A 27,006-nucleotide genomic window follows, 5' to 3' on the forward strand; every position below is an offset into this window, starting at 1 on the left:
GACAAAGCATCCCCTGTGTCCCTCTGTCCCCAGAGCCCTGTGATGCACCTGCACCTCCAGGAAGCTCTGCAGTGGCCCAGGTGCCCTGATGTGGCCAAGCCTCTGTGTGGCACCTGCACGGTGCCAGCAGCACCCACACACCTTGGTGCCTCATTGGGCTCCATGGCAGGGCACCAAGAGATGTCAGGACTCAAGGGGAGGGACAAGAGGGGTGGTGAGGACAGGTCTGGTGGGGAAAGGGTGCCTGGCAGTGCAAGCACCTGGCTGGGACTCCTGGGGACACAGGGAGAGCTGCCAGTACCAAAATGAACACGGTACCCCACAGCCTTGCCCCAAAATAGAATCATTCACCCTGATTGCCACACTCCACAGAGACATGCAAGGACAGGCAATGCTGGCTGGTGCCCCGGCTGTGGCTTTTGCCCTCCCAGAATTGGGACCTGGCAGGGTACCCATGTCTGGGGCAATTCCCTGGGGGCTGCAATGCCTCTGTGCTGCTGCCACAGCAGTTGCATCATGGAGTCAGGTCCCTGTCCCTGTGCACATCCCTGCTGAACTCAGGGAGAGGCTGTGGGAAGAGGATGCTTCTGGGGACCCCAGTCTCCGAATAGCAGCAGGCTCCATTGTCCCCAGAGAGCCATCCTCCAGGGTGTTTGCAGTGAGATTTCCAGCGGTGTGCAAAAGAGGTTGCTCAATGTCCCTGCAGTGCTCACGTCCTGAGCGCATGGCAGCAGGAACGAGGGGAGGTGACTGTCCCCTGCAGCCCGGCCACACTGGGGGACAGGAGCTGGGTCCACAGCCACAGGGCGCCAGAAGTGAAGGTGTTGGGGGATTGAGATAATATAGGACAGGGTGGGAGACACCCTGGGCACCTCTCCTCCTTGCTACCCCCCATAGTTCCTGCACAGGGGGGCAGCGGGACCCCCGGCCAGCTCGGGCGAAGGCCCCGGGGAGGCTGGGCCAGGAGAGATTGCACAGAGCCAGGGACACAGCATGGCCCAGCCCCAGCTGGGCTGGAGCCAAGCCCGTCCCCAAGGCCATCCAGCCCAACCAGGGGAGAACAGCAGAGGGGGGCTGTGCCCCGGCACCGCATAAAAAGCCCCAGCAGGGACAGGGAGCAGGCGACAGTCTCAGCAGGTGTCAGAGCAGCAGTGGCAGAGCCGTAGGAGAAGGGCCATGGAGCAGTACTTCTCAGCCACGCAGAAGATGGAGCAGGAGGTGATGTTCCCCAGCCTGCTCCGAGGGGTCTTCCCGCAGCAGGACGGGGCAGCCCCGGCCGCCGAGAGCCGCACGGACCTCTACGAGCGCTACCAGCTGCTCAAGGCCATCAAGCCCATGGTGGAGAAAGGCCTGGCCTCCGTGGGTGACCAGAGCCCCAGCGACGCCGACACCGACGGGGACGCCTCCTCGGAGGGCAGCGAGGCCGAGGATGCCCAGCTGGAGGAGCGCCTGTCCCACCACCTGAATGGCCTGCAGGAGGTCCTCACCCACCTCACCAGGGACACCAACGCCCTGACCCGGAGGTACAGCCAGATCCTGGAGCAGATCAACCTCAGCGAGGGCCAGCCCAGCTGGTGACCCTCTCCTGGCCACCAGGTAAGAGCTGGGGGGAAGCAGAGTCCAGGGGCAGCGGGACACTGGGTGGCCTCCCTGGAGAGGTGCCCAACAGTGCAGGGCTGGGGACCTGCTGGGAAGGGCCTGGAAATGGGGGCTGCCCCCTCAGCTAGGGGTGGATATCCCTCTCCAGGCTGGAGGCAGGAACCCATCCCTTTGCCCTGTGCAGAGACTGCAGGGCTTCAGAGTCCGTGGACTCAGGGTTGAGGGAGTGTGTGTGCCCTGGGATGATCCTTGGACTTAAGGAATGCTGGTGTTGCAGGACAGGTGCTGGTGTCTGGAAGCACAAGACGTCCCCATCGCTGACCATCGCCGGCTCTTTCCAGCCACGCTCCCATTCCCCACTCCGTGGCAGCTCATCTGATCTCCCGGCACTGGCGCTGACACCAGAGATGGTTGTGACCCCTGGAGAACCAGATGGTGCCTTATCCTCATAGGAAGAAGCATCTGGCTGTGCCTGGAAGTCCATTGGAAGAGCTGCAGGCTCGTGCCCTCCTCTTTATTTTCAAAGAGTGGCACGAAGCTGGGAGTGTTGTGAGGTGGCCCCAACCTCCCCCAGTCCCTTGAGGCTGCCAAGCCCTTTTCCAGCTGGTTCCTGGACTCCAAGGGCATTTTCCCCTTATTTTTGTTAATAAAAGAATCCCTGTGAAGCCATTGTCTGTGTGGTGCTTTCACTCCTGGAGTGTGGTGTTGTGTCATTTAGGAGTGGAGATGGAGCCTGGATCCCAATAAGCCTCTCTGGTGGAAAGGCCGCTTGGGGAAACTCAGGCAAAGCAGTCAAGCTCCCACATCCACACACACCACGTGGCTAGCTCAGCTAGGAGAGGCAGAAGGCCTTGACACCAGGTCAGTCCTGGCAGGTTTATTTCCAGGAGCTGAAGGGAAACCCAGAGTGAAGAGCGGGATCATCTGCTTGTCCCTGCCTAAGTACAGGGATGAGCAGCCAGTGACCTTGAGGTCTGGGGGCAGAGCCAGGGACAGGTATGGTCAGTATTCCATAGCGGAGACAGGGCCAGTCAACAGGCCTGGTAGCCCTGTTATGGCCTGAGATATTCTGGTTTTCTGAAATTCCTTTTCCCAGCATTTTTCTGTAAACAAGAGAAATGCTTTTGTAATGGCAAATTTGTTTACATCCTTTCCCTAGGAGGGACTTCTCCTTGATGTCCCTCTCATCTGACCAATGTGATTGAAGAGGTTTGTCTTTGTTTCACCAATGGAATTAGTCTGTGTAGAAAAGTACAAAAAGGGAGACACATTCCAAAAATCAAGCAGTCACTTTTCAGCCTTCTGAAGTCACAGTCTTTCTGTCACTGTGGTGCACAACAGCCTCAGGGTCCCACAGCCAATGGAAAGACACTGAGGAGAGGAGAAAGCAAGAACCAGGGACATTAGGGGCAGGGAGGAACTGGGGCAAACCATGCAAATAGAGCACCATTGGGAAGTCCTCCTGTCAGGCTGGGCAGGTATCACAGAATGACAGAATGTGTAGGTTGGAAGATACCTTAAAGATCATCGAGTCCAACCCAGCCTTAACACCTCAACTAGGTCATGGTAACTGTGGCTTGTCCTGCCAAGGCCAGACCCTGGGTATTAAGCTGAGGGGCTGCAGGGATTACACTCTGGAGTGCCCCAGTGAAATGCAGGGGGACACTGGCTCTACAGGGACAAGGATGGGAGTAGTGGGGGTGATGCAGGGGGACACTGAAGCCAGGCCAGGCAAAGGCCACAGAGAGGCTGGGCAGGAGCCAGGGGTGGCAATGAGGAGAGGTGCCTGAGCTCTCTCCCATCCTTTCCTATACTGCCTCAGCCTTCAAACGTGTTCTGTTTTGGGCTCCTGTGGCACTGGGTCCGTCTCCTGCTCCCTGCTGTGGCCAGGCTTCACGCAGCAGTGCTGCTGGGGGCCATCACCTCTCCCCCTCCTTGCTGCCAGGTGCTCAGGATGTGAACACTCCAGGGACATGGAGCAGTCTCTGTCCATGACTGCCAGCCTGATCATGGCAGCAGACCCCGGTGTGGAACATCTCACTGGGAGTGCTCTGTGCATGGAATCCCACATGGGGCATGAGGACGTGCAGTGGGGACAGAGCTGGGACCAAATGTCACCAGAACTGCATCCATGGGATGGAGCTGTCATTGCCCACAGGGGAGCACAGATGGTGCCACCTTCACCACCACTGCTCCCATGGTGGAGCAGAGGCCATGGCTGGTCAATGGCCACTCTTGCCCCCATTTATCTCGCTGTGTGTGGAATGGGAGGGAATGGTTCTATTTTGGGAAAGGCCTTGTGATCCTTCATCCCTTTTGCAATCCTGAGTGTTGGCAGCTCTCCTGCTGTCCCCTCATATCCCAGCCAGGTGTCCATTGTGCCACCTGCCCTCTTCCCTTCACACCTGAACCCACTGCTCCTCTTCTCCCTTTCTCAGTGCTCCTGGTCACCCCGGGTGCTGAGTGCAGCACTGAGGTGTGCACACACTGCCAGCCCCCTGCTCTAAGGAGTTTTGGGCCACCATGGAGCTTCCTGCACATCCAGGGGCACCATAGTGTCCCCCAGTGTGGCCAGGAGGCACAAAACATCTACCCTGAGGCTGGAGCTTTGCTGTGGATCTCATGGTTTGATCCTTGCTGGCAATGCAGCCCTGCTGAGCTGCTCTGTCACTCCCCCCAGGTGGGATGGGAGAGAGAATTGGGAGGGGAAAAGTGAGAAAACTTGTGGGTAGAAATGAAGACAACTTCATTGGAAAAGCAAGAGCTGCACACATAAGCAAAGCAATGGAAGGAATTCCTTCCCCACTTCCCATAGGCACTCAGGTGTTCAGCCACCTGCAGGAGAGCAGGGCTCCATTGCAAGTCATGGTCACCTGGCAAGACAAATGTGATCACTTCGAGTGTGCTTCTCTTCCTTCTTCTCCCAGCTCCATACACTGAGCATGGTGGCACACTCCTTTCCCCTGGTGCCACACGGGGAGAAAGACAGGAGGATGTGCCAGGGATGATACAGGGAATTTGGGGCACACATGTGGTGGCAGCATCTGCAGGCCCTTGGAGCTGAGGCTGGGGCTGGGCTCCCCAGGAGGGTAAGAGGTCAGGACCAAGCTTGCCCAAATCTGGGGGGTCTGTGTCAGCAGAGTCGTGAGGATCTCAGTGCAGCTCCTGGGGGCCCTGAGCAGCCTCCCAGGGCCCCAAACCTGGCTGCGACATGAGGAGACAGCTGGAGAGCTGCCAACACTCAGGATTGCAAAAGGGATGAAGGACCACAAGGCATTTCCCAAAATAGAACCGTTTCCTCCCATTGCCAGACACTGCAAGTTAAGTGTGGGCAAGAGTGGCCATTGACCAGCCATGGCCTCTGCTCGATGGTGGGAGTAGCGGGGGTGATGACAGGAGAAAACCAAGACTGAACCCAATGCTCTTCTTCTCCCTTTCTCAGTGCTCCTGGCCACCCTGGGTGCTGAGTGCAGCACTGAGTTCTGCAGCTCCTGATGCCCTGAGCAGCCTCCCAGGGTGCCCCAAACCAGGGCTGGGCACTCCAGTTCAGCTCAGCCCAAAGCCAGCCATGCTGCACCCCTGTGGTGGCTGTGCTGTGCTCCAGCAGCAGTCCTTGTCCTCCTGCTCCTGCCATCCCTGCTGGCAGTGGCAGCTGCCCAGCTCTCCCCAGTCTCTCCCAGCAGGATGTGGGGTATGTGGGGGCCCATTTGTGGCTAATGACAGTTTTTTGCAATTATTCATGTCCCAAGGATGGGGAGCTGAGGAGCAGCAGTTGGGTTCTGCTGAGCCCATGTCACCCCGAACGCCCTGCCATGCTCAACGTGAGCAGCTCGGGAAGAGGTGGGGGGAGCTGGAGGACAAAGCATCCCCTGTGTCCCTCTGTCCCCAGAGCCCTGTGATGCACCTGCACCTCCAGGAAGCTCTGCAGTGGCCCAGGTGCCCTGATGTGGCCAAGCCTCTGTGTGGCACCTGCACGGTGCCAGCAGCACCCACACACCTTGGTGCCTCATTGGGCTCCATGGCAGGGCACCAAGAGATGTCAGGACTCAAGGGGAGGGACAAGAGGGGTGGTGAGGACAGGTCTGGTGGGGAAAGGGTGCCTGGCAGTGCAAGCACCTGGCTGGGACTCCTGGGGACACAGGGAGAGCTGCCAGTACCAAAATGAACACGGTACCCCACAGCCTTGCCCCAAAATAGAATCATTCACCCTGATTGCCACACTCCACAGAGACATGCAAGGACAGGCAATGCTGGCTGGTGCCCCGGCTGTGGCTTTTGCCCTCCCAGAATTGGGACCTGGCAGGGTACCCATGTCTGGGGCAATTCCCTGGGGGCTGCAATGCCTCTGTGCTGCTGCCACAGCAGTTGCATCATGGAGTCAGGTCCCTGTCCCTGTGCACATCCCTGCTGAACTCAGGGAGAGGCTGTGGGAAGAGGATGCTTCTGGGGACCCCAGTCTCCGAATAGCAGCAGGCTCCATTGTCCCCAGAGAGCCATCCTCCAGGGTGTTTGCAGTGAGATTTCCAGCGGTGTGCAAAAGAGGTTGCTCAATGTCCCTGCAGTGCTCACGTCCTGAGCGCATGGCAGCAGGAACGAGGGGAGGTGACTGTCCCCTGCAGCCCGGCCACACTGGGGGACAGGAGCTGGGTCCACAGCCACAGGGCGCCAGAAGTGAAGGTGTTGGGGGATTGAGATAATATAGGACAGGGTGGGAGACACCCTGGGCACCTCTCCTCCTTGCTACCCCCCATAGTTCCTGCACAGGGGGGCAGCGGGACCCCCGGCCAGCTCGGGCGAAGGCCCCGGGGAGGCTGGGCCAGGAGAGATTGCACAGAGCCAGGGACACAGCATGGCCCAGCCCCAGCTGGGCTGGAGCCAAGCCCGTCCCCAAGGCCATCCAGCCCAACCAGGGGAGAACAGCAGAGGGGGGCTGTGCCCCGGCACCGCATAAAAAGCCCCAGCAGGGACAGGGAGCAGGCGACAGTCTCAGCAGGTGTCAGAGCAGCAGTGGCAGAGCCGTAGGAGAAGGGCCATGGAGCAGTACTTCTCAGCCACGCAGAAGATGGAGCAGGAGGTGATGTTCCCCAGCCTGCTCCGAGGGGTCTTCCCGCAGCAGGACGGGGCAGCCCCGGCCGCCGAGAGCCGCACGGACCTCTACGAGCGCTACCAGCTGCTCAAGGCCATCAAGCCCATGGTGGAGAAAGGCCTGGCCTCCGTGGGTGACCAGAGCCCCAGCGACGCCGACACCGACGGGGACGCCTCCTCGGAGGGCAGCGAGGCCGAGGATGCCCAGCTGGAGGAGCGCCTGTCCCACCACCTGAATGGCCTGCAGGAGGTCCTCACCCACCTCACCAGGGACACCAACGCCCTGACCCGGAGGTACAGCCAGATCCTGGAGCAGATCAACCTCAGCGAGGGCCAGCCCAGCTGGTGACCCTCTCCTGGCCACCAGGTAAGAGCTGGGGGGAAGCAGAGTCCAGGGGCAGCGGGACACTGGGTGGCCTCCCTGGAGAGGTGCCCAACAGTGCAGGGCTGGGGACCTGCTGGGAAGGGCCTGGAAATGGGGGCTGCCCCCTCAGCTAGGGGTGGATATCCCTCTCCAGGCTGGAGGCAGGAACCCATCCCTTTGCCCTGTGCAGAGACTGCAGGGCTTCAGAGTCCGTGGACTCAGGGTTGAGGGAGTGTGTGTGCCCTGGGATGATCCTTGGACTTAAGGAATGCTGGTGTTGCAGGACAGGTGCTGGTGTCTGGAAGCACAAGACGTCCCCATCGCTGACCATCGCCGGCTCTTCCCAGCCACGCTCCCATTCCCCACTCCGTGGCAGCTGATTTGATCTCCCGGCACTGGCGCTGACACCGGAGATGGTTGTGACCCCTGGAGAACCAGATGGTGCCTTATCCTCATAGGAAGAAGCATCTGGCTGTGCCTGGAAGTCCATTGGAAGAGCTGCAGGCTCGTGCCCTCCTCTTTATTTTCAAAGAGCGGCACGAAGCTGGGAGTGTTGTGAGGTGGCCCCAACCTCCCCCAGTCCCTTGAGGCTGCCCAGCCCTTTTCCAGCTGGTTCCTGGACTCCAAGGGCATTTTCCCCTTATTTTTGCTAATAAAAGGATCCCTGTGAAGCCATTGTCTGTGTGGTGCTTTCACTCCTGGAATGCCCCAGTGAGGGGCAGGGGGACACTGGCTCTATGGGGAGGGAACTTTCCAGGACAATGCTGGAGAATTAAAAAAGGACAACTAATGCCCAAGTCGCGGGGTGGTTTGGGTTGGTAGGGATCTTCAGAGACCTGATTCTAATGCAGTGCCCTGTTCTGTATTGGGACATCTTGCACCAGACCTGGTGGCTCAGAGCTGTGTCCATCCACAGGGCCTGTGCAAACTCACTGGGCAGCCTGTTTCCTTGTGTCACCAGCCTCAGGCTGAAAAGTTTCCTGCTTATGTTTACAACACCACCACAGAAGCTGATGCCTGATTTCTGTGTAGAAAAAAAGTGAATCTGCCCAACACTCACCCCAGTCATGCAACAGTGAGGGGCAACAGGACTGTAGGTCTCAGCATCTTTGGACAGTAACCTCCCTCAAGACCCCAGCCTCGTATCCAGACATCCCAGCTTTGGGATCCCTTGGAGATTCCCATCTCCTCGTTCCTGATCAGGCCATTTCTCAGCTGCTGAGACCACTCTGGCTTTGGCTTGTCCTGCCCAAGCATGGGCAGCAGGGACAGGGTCTCCAGCCAGCTGTGGTTGAGTGAGCAGCTGAGGGGACTGGGCCTCTGGAGGGGGCAGCTGAAGCCAGACCCAGAGGTGCCCCACGTCTGAAAGGGTCCTGGTTAGGTTCAGGGGAGGACAAGGACAGGTCTGAGGGCTTTGGGGCAATCAGAGTTATGGGAGATGTGACAGCAGGAGGTCCTGGGCATGTCATGGGGTCACTTGGAGATCCATGAAGTGACATTTCCCCCTCCTTGGGAAGGCTTGGGAGGGGCCACCCAGGAGGATGGTGAGCTGCAGGGCAGGCTTGCCCAAACACCAGCCCTGTGGCCACAGAGACCCAAGGAGCTCATTGCACCAGCACCCAGAAGTTCTGCTTTTCTAGGAAAGCAGCTGCCAATCAGCAAATTCCCAGAATGAGGGCAAACACAATTCCCTCCAGCCAGAGTGAGGTTTTCAGAGCTGATCTGCTCTCTGTGTCCCTCCTCAGCCTGGTCTTACCCAGAGGAAATGGAGCATGAGGGATACACTGGGAGAGACCTGGGCCATTCTCATTGCAGTAGCACCTCTGGCTGGGCCATGATGGAGCTATGCCTTAGGAGCTCTTCTGCCTCCACACTGATTGCAGAGGCAGGTGTTGAACCATAAGGAAGGGATGGAGACTGGTGCCAGGTGAGGAGAGGACCACAGGAGGAATCCCTCTGGTGGTTTACCTGGCTGGAGCTCAAGGGTGGCATCTGTGTCCCCTGGAGAACAGGGTTGGCTGGGCTGGTTTAGGCTGCAGTAGCGATGATTTTCTTTTTTTTTTTCTGTACTGCCACTGTGGTGAGGGGCCTGTGGTACACAGACACTTGGGAGGAGATACTGGTGGGATGGATAACTGATCCCAACTGACCTGAGTTATAATCCAGACCATATGACTTCAATATATAAAGTGAAGGAAAGAGGAAAGAAGTGAGCAACACTTGGACTGATAGACTTTGTCTTCCCAGGTCTCTGTTACCTTTGATGGAGCCCTGCAGTCCTGGGGATTGCTGAACACCCACCTGCCTGTGGGAAGTGGTGAATGAATTCCTTGTTTTGCTCTGTTTGCATGCATGGCTTTTGCTTTCCCTATTAAATTGGTTTTATTTTGTCCCACATATTTTCTACTTCTTGTTGCCCTTGATTCTCTCTCTGGTCCCATTGGTGGGGCAGTGAGTGAGTGTCTGTGTGGGCCTTGGTGTCTGGCTGGGGTCAAACCCCACTGGTATCCCAGCAAGGGACACCTGCAGTCACCTGTAGCGGTGGCTTTGGGCTCGGGCAGCGCTCAGCAGGTGGAGAGGCTCGTGGTGCCCCAGGGAGGTGTCACAGCAGGACACAGGTGAAGCTGCAGGACACTGCTGCTGTCCCAGCAGGGCACTGACCACGGCTGTTGAACAAGACAGTGGGAGACGCAGGATGTGCCCAAGGGCCTGTGACCTGGGACAGCTGGAAGCACTTGCTGACGTCTTGTGGGCTGTTTGCATCCCCCAGGACCCGTGGGGTGTCTCTCTGAGAGCCGCTGTCCCTCCAGCTGGCTCCGAGCCCGGTGTGTCACAGGAGCTTTCTGCCTGCTGTGATTGCAGGGCCTTGCATCACGCTGCCCCAGGGATGCGTCAAGCCCTGACAGTGCCCTGCTGCTGGCCACTGCTGCTGGCCCCTGCAGATAAGAGATGTTAGATAATCACAGGAAAGGTCTTTGTCCTGGGATAAACCAGCAGTGGTCCCAGTGGGATGTTGGTAGACAGGACAAATCAGCTTCTGTGGCGTGTCAGGGGCTGCTGACTCTGTGCTGCCTTGGACAGGCTCTCAGGGCACCCACACTGTTGCCAGGCACCATGGGGAAAGATCTTCTTCTTCCAGACTGTTCAAGCAAATCAGAGTGGCAGCACTTCTTTTAAATCTGTTCAGACACCAAATCCATCAGAGACCTGTCACCTGGCACAGGGCTCAGTGTTAAGAAGACAAGAAGTAAAGCACAATATGATCCAAAATATTGAATGAGTCAGAAACCCCAAATTCTCTTCTCCAACCAATTCCAGATATCCTAATCACACAACCACCCCACCCCCAACAACAGGGGCTGCCAATTTCCCTCCCTCCCCACAGGGCAGGTTCCCTGTCAGTACACCCCTGCCTTTCCAATTTTGGGGTGCTCTGGCCTTATCTTTACCCCTTGCTGCTTCCTACCACCTTCCTGGGCAGATGCTGGGGGGAAGCACCCCACAGATTCACACCCACTCAGCCCTGGTCTGGCGATGTGGTCAGGCAATCTGGCTGTGAGCAAGCAAGGTGTGCTCAGGGCAAAGGCAGTGGAGGGAGGGGATCCTTCCCTTCTGCTCAGTCCTAATGAGGCCTCACCTGGAGCGCCTTGTCCAGTTCTGGTCTTTCTGGTATGAGAGACATGGACATACTGGAGAGAGTCCAGTAAAGGGCCATAAAGGTGATAGAAGAGCAGGAGCGTCTTCCATATGAGGAAAGGCGGAGAGAGCTGGTGATGTCCAGACTTGGAAAGAGAAGGCGGAGAAAGATCTGATCACTGTTTGTAAAGATGTGATGCAGGTCAAGAGGTGAGTCACCCACTGGTGTTCAGTGACAGGACAGGAAAAGAGTGACAGTCACAAACTGAAACACAACAAAAATACCATCTATATATGAGAAATCCTTTAATTTTTTCCAAAAACTGAGGGTTCTCAAACACTGCCACAGGCTACCCAGAAAGGGGGTGGAATCTCCATTCGCAGAGATATCCAATATCCATGGTCCCATTGTTGGCCTTGCTTGAGCAGTTGTTGAAGCAGATTGTCTCCAGAGGTGCTTTCCAGCCTCTTCAGCACTGACTCTGTCTCTGCCTCATGCCCCCTGTGCTATCAGCCCAGGAGCTGGCTGCAGGCTGCTCACAGCACTTGACCAGGAGGATGCTCTGCCAGGCCGGCGTGGAGGTTGGAATACTGGCAGGGCTGCTTTGGGCTGAGTCCCATTGCCCCTCCAGGGACCCTCCTTCAGACTTGTAACTTTCATGTTTCTCATCAGGCTGACAACTTCTGAATATTGAAAGTACCTTTTCTCTTTCCCTAGTCGCTTTTAAATCCTGCTGCTGGTCATATAAACTCCTTTAATAAGCAGTTTGGGACAAGCACCCTTCAGACAAGTATCATCTGTTCCTTATCACCTTCTTTTAGTAGGGATTGCTCTTGAGGCCAGCTGCCATAGTTGAGCTTGGTGACTCTCCCAGACCAGCACAGAAAAAGGTGAGTTTTCAGGAAGAGCACATGGGAAATTTGCCCTCTCTGGATAAACCCATCCCTAGTTTTCCTTCTCCGCTCCTCAAAATTGCCCAGATCAAGGCAGCTTTCCCATGGTGCTGCCTGCAACCTGTCTGCCCTGGGGGATTGGGCTGGACTCACCATCCTGGGCCTCCAGCAGTGGTAAGGACAGTGATAACAGGGGAGGATGGCAAAGAACCTGACAGACCTCAGGCACCTCCTCACCACAAGTCAGAGCACGTGGATGCAGTGGGACTTCTGGGCAGCTCAGGCGAAGGCCACGGGGAGGCTCAGGAGAGATTGCACAGAGCCAGGGACATGGTGTAGCCCAGCTCCAGCTGGGCTGGAGCCAAGCCCGTCCCCAAGGCCATCCAGCCCAACCAGGGGAGAACAGCAGAGGGGGGCTGTGCCCCGGCACCGCATAAAAAGCCCCAGCAGGGACAGGGAGCAGGCGACAGTGTCAGCAGGTGTCAGAGCAGCAGTGGCAGAGCCGTAGGAGAAGGGCCATGGAGCAGTACTTCTCAGCCACGCAGAAGATGGAGCAGGAGGTGATGTTCCCCAGCCTGCTCCGAGGGGTCTTCCCGCAGCAGGAGGGGGCAGCCCCGGCCGCCGAGAGCCGCACGGACCTCTACGAGCGCTACCAGCTGCTCAAGGCCATCAAGCCCATGGTGGAGAAAGGCCTGGCCTCCGTGGGTGACCAGAGCCCCAGCGACGCCGACACCAACGCCGACACCGACACAGCGGTAGATGAGGGTGCAGACAGCAATCTGGAAGAGCGCCTCAGCCATCATGTCAATGGCTTGCAGCAAGTTCTGACAGACCTCACCAAAAACACCAAAGCCCTGACCCGGAGGTACAGCCAGATCCTGGAGGAGATCCACCTTAATGAAGATCAGTCCAGCTCTTGAGCCTGCACTTTCCGTCTCTGAGGTAAGAGCTGGGGGGACACGCAGTGGCAAGGAAGAGCTGGTTGAGGGCTAGCATACTTTGTCCTCATGCCCCATCAGCTGTGTGGTGTTATAATGTTTGCATCATTCGCCCCCTCACCCTCTCACTCCCTCACTGAAATCCCAGGAGTTCTGAGTCTGCACTTCATTGCTCAACATAAACATCCTCCTGGATTTGTCTTTCTATTGCCACTGGTTCAAGCTGTGTCAGTGAACAAAGGCAACTCTGTGAGCTTCACGCTGTCCCCAAGACTCCCCATCTTGCAGCATAGGCAATGTCTTCCTGCTGCTGGCCAGACACAAAAGATCCCAGGACAAAAAGGGATGGGTGGTTGAAATACCATGATTGGACTCCAGGAGCTGCCAGACACTGGTGCTCCAGTTATTTATCTTTTTTCTCTGATGGAAAATGCAGCAGTCATTTTTAGGGAGGAGTTTGGCACTTTCAGGTTTCTAAATATCTAACTTTGGCACACCACTTGCAAACAACTCAGACACTTGAATCTTCCCCTAGCCTGAAAAGCAAACCCATTCTCCATGCTGGTGGGACTTTCATCCCTGAGACCCCTTGGGGAGACATCCTCATGATCCATCAGAGATGGGGTCCTTATAGTGAAATGGAGAGTGTAGAAAAATGATAGCAACAACAGAGGGCATTAACAGGATTTTACTCTTATTTAGGAAGACACCCAGACAGGAATGAGGACATCCTGATCATGTGTGTTATCCTCACAGGGTCTGTTGTCGAAGCCCAGTGGCACCACTTCTCCTGCGCCAAGTCCCACTGAGGAGTGTCCGTTGTGAGCAGTGCAGAGCTTGGCCATGTGCCTGCACCATCCAACTCATCTCATGGCCAATCCTGCTGGCAAGCTTCCTGCTTCATTTCAGTCCTGTCCTAGGAGGATTTCTGTGGGGCAGAAAAGAGTGGTTTGTTGTAGTTGCTTTGTATAAAATGCCTGTAACTTTGAAGTGATGCTTTTTTCTGTGTGTGCCTAAACACCTTCAAACTGTTCTCTTTGGTAATGTAAATAAAATACAAAGCCTTGCCCAGATGTGTTTTGTGTTTCCTACCATCTGTAACTTCTGTAGAACTACTGTCCCCCAGCATGTGAGGGTGAAGGACCTTGGCCACCAAGGCCAGGCTTCAGTGCAGGGAGATGAGCTGCTCATCCCCTAGCTCTCTGTCTCTCTCACCTTGCAAAACCTCAGTGTAATCCTGCCACCATTCTGAGCTTGATGCTGGATCCCAATCTGCTCCCCAGCATCATTCCTACCCTCTCACAACATCCCCTTCTCTCCTGGATTCCCAGCTTCACAGCATCCCAACCCCATCAGGACCTGCACATCCCATTCCTTGTCCTACACTCACCCAGCCCTTCACACCTAGCACCGTGTCCTCTCCTGTAAAAAACCTGTTGGAATCTTCACAAGCCCCAGCAAAAGATGGGAGGCAGTTCTGCTCCTCCCTGCTTGGCCATGACACCCTCCAGAGCTGGGAACAGAGGAGGAGGTGGGGAAGCTCAGCTGGGGTAGGAAGGCAGGACCTTGCTCACCTCTGGTCTCTGTGAGCTGTGAGGAAACCAGGGGCAAAGCCCTCACTGGGTGGGTGGGCAGGAGCTGCAAGCTCTTCACAGGCAGGTTGGAGCCTTCAGGAGAGGTTGGGTCCCACTTCCAGGTGACTCATTCCCTCCCAGACACACCACCCTTGGGATTTCCTACTGAGCTAGGGAAGTGTCCCCTTGCCTGTCCAGGACGTTTTAAAATAACCTCAGCTGTTGAAATAGCGCTCCTTTGGCTGAACACTGGTTCTCCATCAACTTTCCACTTTTGATTGCAAAACTGAAGATCTCTGAGCATCTGTGGTGAGAGGAGGATTGTCACCATGCCCTGTGCTGCAGGCTCTGTGTTGTTCATGTTGCTACAGGTGCTTTCTGAATCTGCTGTATCACAAAAGTGGAATAACATCCTTCAGACCAAAATCAGAGAGTCATCAGCTCCAAAAGCCTCCCTCTAAAATGAACAGATGTTCTGCAGGTGGTATCCCTGTTTCCTCCAGGCAGCTCCATGCCTTCGTTATGTACTCATGCTGACCCCTTTAGTGGGGTCCTGATTGCTAGGCAGCAATCCACAGCACTGTAAAAGGAAGACAAGAGCAGGAACTTCCTGCCTTGCTTTTATTTTAGTGAAACTCTAATTGCAGAGAAAATAAAAGAAAAAAATAGTTGTGCTGTTTAGCAGTGGAATGTACTGTGGCAGCTCAGATCTCAGATAGAAGCCTTCAGCCATGCTGAAGAAGGTGGGTGGAGCTGATAAATGGCTAGAAGGCACCAGTTAGGAATGCTGACAGTGTTTGCACAGCACATGGTGTTTGATTTAGGAGTGGTTCTTGAATTGCTGAGTCTCTTAAACAGAGGCTGCTAATTCAGTATATTATGGAAATAAATCTTGTATAAATACTTTTATGGTTAGTACTATTTTCCAAACTGGTACGCAGTCACAGAATCATAGAGTCGTTTAGGTTGGAAGGGACCTTAAAGATCTCCGAGTTCCAAACCCCCCTGCTATGGGCAGGGATGCCACCTACTGGATCAGTTTCATTAGGGCCCCGTCCAACCTAATCTTCAACACTTACAGGGGTGGGGCAGCCACAACTTCTCCGGGCAACCTGTGCCAGTGTCTCGTCACTCTCTGAGTAAATGTATGTATCAGCACAGAGATGTTCTAGCTCACTGTTATATACATATTTTAAAATTTTCTTTAAAACACATATTTATTCCCCACAAAGTCACTGTTATCAAGTTATTCTTTAGTAACCCCAAATTTCTAAGCACTAATGTGATTATTCCTATGATTCATATTGTGATTGTTCATCCAAGGTCCAGGCACAGGCCAATTCTTTCATGAAAAAACAGGCTAAGAATGGTCCCTGCCTGAAAGAGTTTACAGGCTTGGAAATATCCCTTTTACATCAAATAAAAACCGTGGGCAGAAGAACCAGACCAGTATGTTAATCACACTGAAGGACCAGCAGTGGTTACTGTAGCAGTAGAAGAGTTGTGGACACGAGCTGGCAACTATTCCTTTCGCTAAAGTGGTAAGATTCCTGTTGTTGCATTGAAGGTTTAGCCTCAAATTCCATTAGGCACCCTTGATTCTGATTTGGGAAAATCTCCCAGATGAGCAAGGTAAAATCATCTACTGCCCTTCACCCTGCCCTAGTGAAAAGTTTGTGTGAGCAGAGAGGTGACGGTCCACCCGTCTTTCCAGTTCTGCAGCTGCAGAAGGAAAGGTTGTCACCAACAGCATCGAAGACATGGTGGATGTGAACTCTGTCAGCTATATCCAGGATATTATCTGAAACACCTACATAAGCCAGCCCAAAGAATAGGATTTGCAGCACTTAGAGGTCTGGAACATGCAGATCTTCCAGGTCTCCCTGTTTTCCAGTAAGCATTATTATTTTAAAATTTATTTAAGTCACAAAACCTGGGGTCCCAAACAGACCTCACTGGTGCATCCAGCACTACCAATTCTGCTGGTCTGGCAAAGGGAAAATTTAAGCATTTTTATTCAAAGCAGCAGAGATAGCTCAGACAGAGGTTATCATTGAGGATCCCTGAGGATGCTTCAGAGAACCAAAAGCAAAATGTAAGATGGGTTCAATGACAGGTTTACACAAATGCACAGAGCATTCAAGAGAGTCTGGGCCCAGCTTTGATGGAGCCTTTCATGAGGACAGGCTTCAAGGGAAGTGAATCAGTCTAAATTCCAACTGTTTCTCCTTCTGTGCCTCAAGCTCCTGCTCAGATCAATGCTGTCTTCTGAGAGGATACAGACCCAGCAAAATCCCTGGAGTATTCAAAAGCAACAAAGCTGGTGTCCATGAGAACAAGGCATATTTTGTGTAAATTATTTCCTTATATACCATGCTGTTAATTTTCATCATTAATATCTCCCCCAGGAAGATTTTTAGGAAGCACTGTCTTTGTCTGAGATTTTTCCTTTGGTTGCTGGTACAGGGAAGCAGCTTGAAACAAAAGAGAGTGAGGCAAGGTTGGTAGAGGGGCTAACACCTTCTATTAGACCAACAGAAACTGGGAAAAAATGGGAAAAAAAACCCAAGCAAGCTGAAGCAGAATCTGACATGGGAATACCTCCGTGCCCTAAAACATGGATAGTTTTATCCATCTGTATCACTGATCTAATAAAAGATATTGTCTCTCATTACAAACACTAAGTTACATCTCTGGACAATCATGCCCATGGCAATTTTGCCACTATAATGAAACAAAGACACAGAAGTGATGAGTGGTCTGAAGACAAATTTGAAAGCAACAGTGCACTTAGAATCACCTAGAATGAAATAAAGGAGACCCTGCAGGGCAGTGGTCTGGCTCTGGAGAGGTTATTTAGGCTAGCTATGATGTAATATTCTGCATTTAATAAATTAACACAGACAGAGAATCATCATAGAATTGCAGATTGGTTTGGATTGGGAAGGAAGCTCAAATATGATCTAGTTCCAACGCCCCCTCTGTCATGACTAGGGACATCTTCCACTACAGCAGGTTGCTCAAAGCTCCATCCAACCAGGCCTGGAACATTTCCAGGGATGGGGCATCCACAGCTTTCTCAACCTGTGCCAGTGTCTCATCACTCTCACAGTGAAGAATTTCTTCTTATATCTAATCTAAATCTCTCCTCTTTTATCTTCAAGCTGTTCCCCCTTGTCCTGTCACTATGTGCTCAGGCAAAAATTCACTCTCCTTTTTTATAAGCCCCCCTTTAAGTACTTTCAAGTTCACCTTCACTGCATCCTTGTGAGTGTTTTGATTTTGTGATAGTCTTACAACCACTAAGTGCCTGTGGTGCTGTCCACATTCTGTATTTGGTGGATACAGGATATTAGAAAACAATGTCATGCAAAGATAATAATCAAATATTTATGGCCTATTGAAAAGAAGAATTTATGCTCAAGCAGAGATTCGGGTTTGGCTTTATTTACCTTGCACAAATTACTCAGTGCCCAGAGATTGTATGGGCAAGGAAGAAAATGCCACCACCTCAGACAGGTAGACACCCCATAGATCTGTCATCAGTGTGAGTGACAAATGGGATCAATGAAATTGTTTGGGATAAACTGTGCTTTAAAGCAGCAGTGCATGGAGGCCAAAAAGCTGTGAAAATGTTTACTGGTTTTGATACAAGCAGCTGTCAAGGCAGAAGTGGACACACAGGCACACCTCACGGGGTTGATTGGAGGTGCCCTGGGCACTGGGCCTCCCTTGGAAGGGATTATTCCGCCCTTAGTCACCACTCAGGGAGCAGAGCATGAGGTGTGTGCTGGCAGCCAAGTCCACCCTGCACCTTGCTGCTTGCCAGAAAACTAATGAGCAAATACTTCCGCTTTCAGGCTGTCCCCTCCCCTCTCCCTACACCTGCAACTAGAACCAGGACTCTGCCTGGGACAAACTGGAGCCTCCGTGGCAGCAGCTGGGCTGGGAGCAGGGGAAAGCTGAGCCCACCAAGAAAGACCAAGTGAAAGAGGATTGGAGCACAGCTGGGAGCCATCCTGCCCGTGGGGTTGGACACCAGCACTGAGCAGCAAGTTCTCCCAAACAGCTGAGTCCTCAGCTCCGGGGGAAGATGAGTATTTCTTCGGAGCACAAGCCCCTTGGGAAGCAGGTCACCGGCAGCCTGCATATGGTGAGTAAGGTATGTGCTCAAGGGCACAATTCCCTCATGTGGGATCAAAGCACCTCTGCTGGGCTACATTTGAGTGGAGTTTTTTCCCCCATATGCTAATCTGAAGACAAATATATCTCTAAGAATATTCTATTTAAAAAGCCGTGTCTGACTCTGGCCTGTTTGCACCTGTTGTGTTACAGGAGGGCCAGGTCTCTCACAGGCATGCGAGATCTGACAACAGCAAATAACCACAGTGGTTCTTCTGCTTTAGCAAGAAATGGAATTCAATTATTGTGAAATTCAGTTGGTCAGATCCCCAAATAAAAGCCTGTTGCAGGTTTTGGGGGTTTTCAACGAGTCTTATGAGTCTCTAATGATGCCAAAGCTGCCCTGTGTTGTTGACATGCAGGATCATCAGGTGGGAGCAGTAGTTTTTGTAGCTGTAAGGAAAATTAATGGCTATCTCAGACAAGCAGCATTTTACTAGGCAGAAATCAGTGACAAGATTATTTCTTTTTACTCTCCTCTACCCTCAGTCTATTGCTAACCAGTTTGTCTTCTTGGCTAAAACTGAACAATCTCCTCTCCAGACCTCTCTGTATTAAGAAAACCCAATCTTCCTATGTTGCACTTTTCACCTGTAATTTGCAAAATGCTTTCCTTTGGAAGTAACTGTTTCACAGATTAGTAAACTGGGGCACAAATAGACAGAATGACTTTTCTGAGTGTCACCTTGCTGGCTAATTATAGAACTGGGAATCAGCTGGTGCCAGTACTTCCAGTCCGCTGGGAACCACTTTGATGCCAGGCTTAAACAATGAATCAAGATGCAAGAACATGGAGTTAGTTGGGCTACTGTATTAAGGAATAACATGTTATCCATTTGTATTAGTGACAAACAGCATGAAACATCTGACCTGCCATCTGAAAATGGAGCAAAGGCTCAAGAGTCTGAGACTCTCCTGCAAATGCTCCCTGGTGGGGAGTGCTGTTGGTATCTCCTGGACGAATGGCAAATCTCCTGGGGAGAGACTTGACTACAGAAATAGCTTTGAGTTGTGTTTTTCAGTGGGTGGAAATCACAAGATAGTCTCAGACAGAATAGTGCTTGTCTTCTTGACCCAAAAGTAAATGATTGCTCTTGAGTTGAAACTACCCACACTAGAGCAAAGCAATATTCCAGCAGGGTCTTTGCCCTGAATCATCTGTTGCTTCCCTGGCTTGCTTAGGGTGTGAGCAAATTTCTGCTAAATCTGATAGTTTACTCCTGTTTAAAGGGAAGTCTCCTCCTGCACCAGGCTGTCTGTTCCTAGTCCCGTCCTTTTGCCAGCTCTGTGCTCGTTAAATCCTCTGTTAGCCAATACAGCTCACTCAGATGAAAGAGAAGCAGAGCTGGCATGAGGTGAGCAAGAGAGCACGTAGGTAGGTACAAGAACAGGACAGAGAGAGGGCACAGGAGCCCCCCCTTCTCTTGGTGGCTCACGTCATCCCCTGTGTCTGTACCCGTGTGATCCAGCCAAGCACTTAAGTACACGCTTCACCTGAGGCATGTGACCAGCAGCACTGAGGCAGCTCCTTTCGTGATCACATCCAAGAAAGTGCAGGTGAGCTCCTGGAAAATAGCATTGTTTATTGACTCACGCCTTCCCAATGGCAGGTGTGGTCCTGGCCGGGCCTGGCTTGTGACTTGCATTACAGCAGTGTTGGCAAGAGGGAAAAGAACTGTCTTCTTTCTTTCTTCCCTCTTCTTTTCATCTGCTGAGTACTACATAAAATTACCAAGTGCAAAGGGAAGCTAGTAAGTTTTTCAGAACTGAACATACAGGAAGGTCAATTTAAAAAGTCCAGCTCTCCAGATATTCAGGCCTCCTCCTCCAATTCAGATAATGATGTTAATACAGAGCGTTAAAAAAATGCAAACAAACCCACAATCTTTACATTTTTCCCTCTTAAGTCCATGTCAGTTGCATGAAATATTTCTTTTACTTCCTAACTAAAGCCATAATACATTTTTAGGTGCTTTGCTAAACAGCTTCTGTCCTGCACCTCTGAGATGATGGATTTTTGTGTCTTACTTCAGTATTTGTAGCTGAACCCCTGGATGACTGGAAGCCAATGCCACCAATTTATTAGGTTTATAAAGAGCTTTAGTTTCTCCTTTGAAGAGAAAAGAACTGTTCAGATGACAAAAATGAAGTGGCACAGCTTTGGGCTCTATCTTTGACCCTCTGCATATGTGGTGGGTGAGAGCTCATGTACTGCTCTTGCTGTAGGTGGCCCACAGGGACGATGCCTGTGAGTGATCTAGGAGATCAATGTTGGATCGTGTAGTCATTCATAGCTTCCCTAGGTGGCTTCTTTTGTCTCTTTCCCACCAGGGAAATGATGCTTTCCTACATCCCAGAAATGAGGCGAGGACTTAGCCATTTAGAAATGTCCAAGTCTCTGTTGCTCTGGTTGCAAGAACTGTATAAGCATCCTTCATCTGCTTTTTTGCAATAAATCAGGTAGAGGTTCCCATCTGATACCCACAAAATGGGAGCTCATACTGCATTTCACATCATCATTCCAACCACAATCGTGTCTTTTCCTTGACACTTCCATGTTGATGGCCTCAGACTGATAATGCACATGGCTTTTTGTCACCTTTTCTTTTTTTTTTTTTCCTTTTTTTTTTTCAGTTGTCACCAATTGTGGAGTTAAACGTTGGTGGGGAGATGTACACGACAACGCTGAGCACCTTGAAGAAACACCCTGGCTCCAAGCTGGCAGAGATGTTCACCGGCCAGCCCAAACTCAGGACTGACTCTGAAGGGAGGTTCTTCATTGACAGGCCAGGCACCTACTTCAAATACATCTTGGAGTACCTGCGCAGTAACCAAGTGCCCACCCAATGCATCCAGGACGTCTACAAGGAGGCACTGTTCTATGACATAGAGCCTTTGATCAAGCAGCTGGAGGACTCCCCACAGATCTTTGGGGAGCTTGTGGCAAGGAGGCAGTTTCTGGCTCGTGTGCCCAACTACAGTGAGAACATCGAGCTGATGATCCGCATTGCGAGGGCGGAGGCGGTCGCCTCCCGACAGTCCAGTGTCATCGTGTGCGTGGTCAGAACCGAGGAGGACGCAGCCAGGTGTCGGGATGCCTTGAACAGTTTGGACATGGATAAAAAGTCCGTGGTGAAGTTTGGCCCTTGGAAGGCTGTGCCAAGTATTTCTGATCTGCTGGACTGTATACAAATGGATGTAGAAGCCAAAGGGTATAAAATATCCTTTCAGCCTCATGTTGCTGAAAAAGGTTTTCGCTTCAAATCGCACGACTTCTTCTACAAGTTCCTGTTCACCTGGTGGTAGCAAAGTGCTACCATTGATAGGGAACATTGGAAAGCAATTACTGGAGCAAATTGACCTGGACTGTGGAGACTAAACCATGGGCTACCAGAGGGACAGGAAGAAATGCACAGGCCAACAAAAGGATCTCCTTTGTCTGTTTGCCATATCAAAGAGCACTTTAGAGCCACTTTACTTGGCCTTTAGGGGATAACTTCTTAGGGGATTTAAAAGGCTCCAGAAAAAGGAGGAATTTTACTTACTATTCATTCAGTTCAAAGAGATGGATCTATGAACTGAGCCAACCTCATTCAACCTAAGGGAAATGAATAATCCCAAATATGTCTCGTGGACATGTAGAGTTGCTCTCTCAGTGCAAATGGGAACAGGCCACATATGTGCAAATCCTGACTGAAACAGTGACATCACCACATACTCAAATTAAATTTGGTTTCTTAATGGGATGGCAAAAGCTATTCTTCTCCCTCCGTTCTATACTAGAATCTGGGTTAAGAGGAAAGGATTCAGTGTCCTAGGATCTCCTCTTATTCCTCCAGTAGACAGCCTACCCTCTAGTCAATGTATTTATTACCATTATTTATTACTTGTTCTGAAGAGAAGACAGAGAAACTCAGCTATGGTCCAGGATCAACAAAAGGCAAAGTACCATCACTGATGTGAGGAGTTTATAATCTAAGGACACACACTCCTCTTTAAAACCACACAATCTTAATCTCTTTCTTATGATACTCATTACTATGATGATGCTATTTTTAACTACATAAGCTCCTGGAAGAATTAAGAAAACCTGCCATGATTTGGTGGGAAGGAAGTGGTACTGAAGCAACAGCCTGCAAATTCTCTTTTACAGGACAGAAGTTGCATTCTACAATGTATTTTAAAAAATCTTAGGATTTGAAAGTTTATTTTTATACTAGAGATGGCTTGGGTTTAATCACTCTGAGAATCATAATGGCTGATTTGATAAAGATCATATTTCCTTTACTTCTCAGAAGATGGATTTCTTCCAGTCAAGGACAAAACCGATAGAATTGTGGAATGGTCCCTGGAATTTCAAATAAATAACTTTTTAAATTTTTTTGAATGATGCAGAAGTGCTTTATTTACTGACATTTTCCCCTCAAGGTCTCCAAATCCTAAAGACCAGGAGTTTTGTCTTTAGGTAACAGATTTTAATCACTCCTAATTAAGCTGTGTTTCAGATGTGCTTATCCTAGCATGGACCTCTCCCCAGTGAGTCATTCCAGCGACTGCAGGGCAGTTCTGTGTAGGTGTGAAGGGACTCTGACATCTCTCACATTCATAACCTTGGTAAAAATGGACGCAGTCAGTGTCTGAGAGGACAAAAAGGTTTAGGAAATAGGCTCTTTTATCATAACCAAGTGGTTGGTGGTGCTCAGCCTGGAAGAGAGATTGAGGAGGCTTCCCAGTAGACAAAAGGCTGATTTAAAGAGATCTGTTAGACTTCATACATACTTAAGGGTGGGGAAACTGGTTTAAGTCACAACAACAGAGACGAAAATTAGATATTAGGAGAAAACAATCTCAGTATAGAATAGTTAAAGCCTCACACCAACCAACCTGCCAAGCCTATAGGACTGCTGCCATGAGAAACTTTAATTGGCACACACTCAAATCCTGTGTTCAGTTTGGGACCCTTCACTCCAAGAAGGACATTGAGGCCCTGGAGTGTCCTGGAGAAGGGCAGCAGAGCTGAGGAAGGGCTCCAGCACCAGCGATGAGGAATGGCTGGGGGAGCTGGGGTGTTCAGCCTGCAGATAAGGAGGCTCAGAGAAGACCTTATCACTCTCTACAACTGTCTGAAAGGAGGCTGTCCCAGGGGAGTGACAAGAGAAATACCATCAAGCTGTGCCAAGAAAAACCTATTCACTGAAAGGGTGATCAGACATTGGAACAGGCTGCCCAAGGAATTGGTGGAGTCGCCATCCCTGGAAGTGCTCAGAAAATCACTGTGGATGTGGCACTTGGGGACAGAGTTTAGTGGTGGGCTGGGCACTGCTGGGTTAGTGGTTGAACTCGATGATCTTAGAAATTCTTTCTGACTTCAGTGATTCTGATGGAAATAAATTTTCTAATTATTTTTAATTAATTGTTTTAATTAATCATAAGCAGTGTATTATTCATTAGCATTGTATTAGTCTTAAGTCACTTCCAGCCAGCACATGCACAAGTTTCTTTACACAAACTGTTATTGATAGAGTTTGGGAAAACCACGGAAACTTTTAAGTTTTGCTAAACTAACCCTGGTATGCTTTGATGAACAAAACTTTTGAGGGAAAGATGTATTTCTGAAAGTGAACACAAAAAATGCAGAGTTTATAGACTACAAGCGTATTTTGCAGAAACCAGAAGATAACATGAGACTAACAAAGACTCTTCAGTATTTGCTGCAAAGCTGCCTACCTGGGAAAAAGATAACAAAAAGACTGAGAAATGGGGACTGATTAACATGAGAAGAATAAATAACCAATAAAGGACAGAACACTAATTAACGAACTATATAATTTAGAACCAACGAACATTCGTTTCTTTGTTCGCTAAAAAAGCAGAAATAGGTGGGAAAGTCGGCTTAAAATCGAAGCCTGGATGTACTTTTGGGGGAGACATGCCCTGGCCTGGGTGCGGAGCCGGGTCTGGCCGGGCCGTGGCCGCCATGTTGGGCCCCCGTCCCCAGGGCAACGGGAGGCCGCCGGACCATCGAGTGCGGCCTCCGGGCGGACAGAGCGGCCGCCCCTCCGGCCCCTCCCCGCCGCAGCTCTATGGCTCCTCTTCCGGGTTCCGGTCCGGCGTCATGGCGGCGCACCTCAAGAAGCGGGTGTATGAGGAGTTCACCAAGGTGGTCCAGGTAACGCGTGCCCCCTGCGCCAGGATGGACGGCTCCGGGCTCTGCCGTGCGGCGGGAGGCGCCGGCGGGTGAGGTGGAGCTGTGGGGAAACCCGCCGGCCCAGCCCGGCGCCGGATCTGAGAGCGCCGCTCGCCCGCCGGGCGTCGGGGTAGGGGAGCAGCGGGACGGGTCAGCTCCGAGTTTAAGAAGGCTGGGGCTGCAGGAGGGGAGAAATATGAAAGAAGGGACTACCTGGGCAGGGCAGTCACAGCCACAGCGGTCTGAGATTGTGTTTCTTCCTGGGACAGATGGAGAGTCTAGTGACTGCCTTGGGACATGGGAGCTTCCTTAGGCCTCCCCATGTTCAGTCTGGGAAGGAGCGGGTCTGGGTGTGCTGTATTTCTGAGCCGTGTCCCTCTGCCCGCAGCAGCAGCATGAGGACCTGTCCACTAAGAAGCTGCGGCTGACCAAGCCCAGCAAGTCGGCAGCGCTGCACGTGGACCTGTGCAAAGCCACCTCACCTGCAGATGCCTTGCAGTACCTGCTCCAGTTTGCCAGGAAGCCCGTGGAAGTGGAGAGCGTGGAAGGGGTTGTCAGGATCCTGCTGGAACATTATTACAAGGTGGTGAAGCTGGGAGCCAAAGATGCTTGCTCCCTTTGTTCCTGTTTGCTTGGTGTGGGAGGTTGAACAGGGGCTCACAGGCTTCTGTGTTTCAGACTCAGTTGCCAACAGCCCGGGCTGAGAGGGAACAGCTGTAGCCCTTGACCCAGGTGATTTCTGGTTGTGTTACTTGCTCCCTGTGCTGATGGTTCCAGGGGGCTGTGACAAGGGTGGGGCAGTGTCATCCCTGTACCTGGCCTGTGTGGAAATAACTTGGCAAGAGACAAAAGACATGTCAAATCTTCCAGGGAGCCTGGCTGTCCAGAGCTGTTTCAGCTTTATCTAACTCTTTCCTGACTGATGTGTCCTTACCTTGTTCTTTATTTTCTCTAGCAGGGGAGAAAACTTTTAGCTATTGCTTAGGTGGTAAAAAATGGCACTTTTAAAATCACAGAATCATGGAATGGTTTGGGTTGGAAGGGACATTGGAGATCATCCACTTCTGACCCCTCTGCTAGGGCAGGGACACCTTCTGCTGGACCAGGTTGCCCAAAGCTCCATCTGGCTTTGAACACTTCCAGGGATGAGGCAGCTTCCCTGGGCAACCTCCTCTGGGTCAGTACCTCACCCTCCTCTCAGGAATCAATTTCTTCCTAATATCAAATCTATGGAAAAACCTGTCTGGGACTGATCTCTTCACCAATTCGCAAGCAGTAGAACAAGGAAATGGTCCCACACTGCTCCAAGGAAGTTTAGATTGGATATTTGGAAAATTTTCCACACTGAAAAGATTATCAAGCCCTGGAAAAGGCTGCCCAGGGCAATGGTTGAGTCACTGTCCCTGAAGGTGTTTCAAAGATGTGTAGATGTGGCACTTGGAGACATTGTTTAGTGGTAGACTTGTCAGTGCTGGTGTAAGTGTTGGACTTGATGATCTTAGAGGTCTTTTCCAACATAAATGATTCTCTGATTCTACGAAATACAGAGTTCCTGGTCAAATAATACAGATTATTTGTGCTTGAAGTTTGTTTTGTAGGCTGTATTAGAAGAGAGACTCATGAACCTGCAGACAAGATCAAACTGGCAAGAGCACAGCCTGTTACAGAATCCAGCTTTTAAAAATACTGCTTTCAAAACTATCACAGCTGACATTATTTTACTTATAGACAAAATTTTCACAAGAACTTAATACTCCATAACACTTGCACTTTTCCTGATCGTCCAGAAACCTGACCCCAAAAGCTGTAGCTGCAGTGGAAGTTATGTGATGATTTGTTTGTTTTTATTGTCGTTGTTTGGTTTGAGGTGGTCCTGTAGCCTTCTGCTCCTTCATCCCTTTATATTTTGGTAGAATAGTCCCCATACAGTCCTGGTGACAGTATCCATTGTTCAAACACATAACTTCAACCCTAAAATAAAAAATGCTTGATGACTTTTTGCCTTTCTACTCTGCTTTGGATATCCTTGGCAACACAATGAAAGAAAAACCATCCAGTTATGACCAGAAGTCTTGTGTGCATGAGTCTGTAGAAGCCTCAAAATAATTATTTAAAAGCATTAACTTTTGAAATTAATTTTAGAGGAATATTTATTGATGAGGCTTACTTATGTAATTGTCACCTGTGACAGCATTGCTGTTTCTTAAATGAGTAGATATATGTAGGTAGTATATAATGTTCTCTTTTTGTCTTTAACCTTGCTGTGTTGGGGATTTTTCGGGGTCTTGTTTCCTTGCAGGAGAATGATGCCTCTGTGAGACTGAAGATTGCATCCTTGCTGGGGCTGTTGTCAAAGACTGCAGGATTTTCCCCAGACTGCATTATGGATGATGCCATTAACACACTTCAGAATGAGAGTAAGTCTCACTTCTGATGTGGTGCTTGAGGTCAAGATGGAATTGTGCTGTCAGAGCATTTGGGACAGTGGCAAGGCCTTACATCTCAGGTGCTGGTTAGAGTACTTATTTTCTGGTTTTGTGAATGATG

General features: G+C 51.2%; 5 protein-coding genes across 8 annotated transcripts in view; all 5 read left to right on the plus strand.

Moving 5' to 3' along the window:
• Positions 1-1,107: 1,107 nt before the first annotated feature.
• Positions 1,108-2,264, plus strand: LOC310906390 (thyroid hormone-inducible hepatic protein-like). Of its 2 annotated transcripts, none has more exons than XM_083855597.1 (2): positions 1,108-1,596; positions 1,877-2,264. In XM_083855597.1, the coding sequence occupies exon 1, from the start codon at positions 1,177-1,179 to the stop codon at positions 1,576-1,578; it is 402 nt and encodes a 133-aa protein (XP_083711723.1). In that variant the 5' UTR covers positions 1,108-1,176; the 3' UTR covers positions 1,579-1,596; positions 1,877-2,264. The 2 variants fall into 2 exon arrangements, with proteins under 2 accessions (XP_083711723.1, XP_083711724.1); XM_083855598.1 differs by having other exon boundaries at positions 1,882-2,264.
• A 4,298-nt stretch (positions 2,265-6,562) lies between these two features.
• On the plus strand, positions 6,563-7,719 carry LOC310906367 (thyroid hormone-inducible hepatic protein-like). 2 transcript variants are annotated; one of them, XM_083855566.1, is made up of 2 exons: positions 6,563-7,051; positions 7,332-7,719. In XM_083855566.1, exon 1 carries the CDS (start codon positions 6,632-6,634, stop codon positions 7,031-7,033), a length of 402 nt encoding a protein of 133 aa, XP_083711692.1. In that variant the 5' UTR covers positions 6,563-6,631; the 3' UTR covers positions 7,034-7,051; positions 7,332-7,719. The 2 variants fall into 2 exon arrangements, with proteins under 2 accessions (XP_083711692.1, XP_083711693.1); XM_083855567.1 differs by having other exon boundaries at positions 7,337-7,719.
• A 4,334-nt stretch (positions 7,720-12,053) lies between these two features.
• LOC310906369 (mid1-interacting protein 1A-like) lies at positions 12,054-13,589 on the plus strand. The gene is made up of 2 exons (XM_083855569.1): positions 12,054-12,520; positions 13,273-13,589. The coding sequence occupies exon 1, from the start codon at positions 12,097-12,099 to the stop codon at positions 12,496-12,498; it is 402 nt and encodes a 133-aa protein (XP_083711695.1). The 5' UTR covers positions 12,054-12,096; the 3' UTR covers positions 12,499-12,520; positions 13,273-13,589.
• A 4,375-nt stretch (positions 13,590-17,964) lies between these two features.
• On the plus strand, positions 17,965-22,627 carry KCTD14 (potassium channel tetramerization domain containing 14). Of its 2 annotated transcripts, none has more exons than XM_083854970.1 (2): positions 17,965-18,252; positions 20,907-22,627. In XM_083854970.1, exons 1-2 carry the CDS (start codon positions 18,184-18,186, stop codon positions 21,576-21,578), a joined length of 741 nt encoding a protein of 246 aa, XP_083711096.1. In that variant the 5' UTR covers positions 17,965-18,183; the 3' UTR covers positions 21,579-22,627. The 2 variants fall into 2 exon arrangements, with proteins under 2 accessions (XP_083711096.1, XP_083711097.1); XM_083854971.1 differs by having other exon boundaries at positions 17,965-18,243.
• A 1,732-nt stretch (positions 22,628-24,359) lies between these two features.
• INTS4 (integrator complex subunit 4) overlaps positions 24,360-27,006 on the plus strand; it is a 31,963-nt gene continuing 29,316 nt past the window's right edge. The window contains exons 1-3 of the mRNA XM_083855118.1: positions 24,360-24,441; positions 24,848-25,042; positions 26,759-26,876. Of these exons, the coding sequence (XP_083711244.1) occupies positions 24,388-24,441; positions 24,848-25,042; positions 26,759-26,876 (367 nt within the window). The 5' untranslated portion in view covers positions 24,360-24,387. The remainder of the gene's footprint in view (positions 24,442-24,847; positions 25,043-26,758; positions 26,877-27,006) is intronic.

This window comes from Zosterops lateralis (assembly GCF_965231275.1).
Source record: "Zosterops lateralis genome assembly, chromosome: 2".
NCBI lineage: Eukaryota > Metazoa > Chordata > Aves > Passeriformes > Zosteropidae > Zosterops > Zosterops lateralis.

Bases quoted from the DNA above. Each gene is read 5' to 3' on its own strand.
- LOC310906390 (XM_083855597.1), top strand. From the start codon at position 1,177: ATGGAGCAGTACTTCTCAGCCACGCAGAAGATGGAGCAGGAGGTGATG.
- LOC310906367 (XM_083855566.1), top strand. From the start codon at position 6,632: ATGGAGCAGTACTTCTCAGCCACGCAGAAGATGGAGCAGGAGGTGATG.
- LOC310906369 (XM_083855569.1), top strand. From the start codon at position 12,097: ATGGAGCAGTACTTCTCAGCCACGCAGAAGATGGAGCAGGAGGTGATG.
- KCTD14 (XM_083854970.1), top strand. From the start codon at position 18,184: ATGAGTATTTCTTCGGAGCACAAGCCCCTTGGGAAGCAGGTCACCGGC. The intron at 18,253-20,906 runs GTATGTGCTCAA...TTTTTTTTTCAG, and splicing joins GCCTGCATATGGTGAGTAAG to TTGTCACCAATTGTGGAGTT.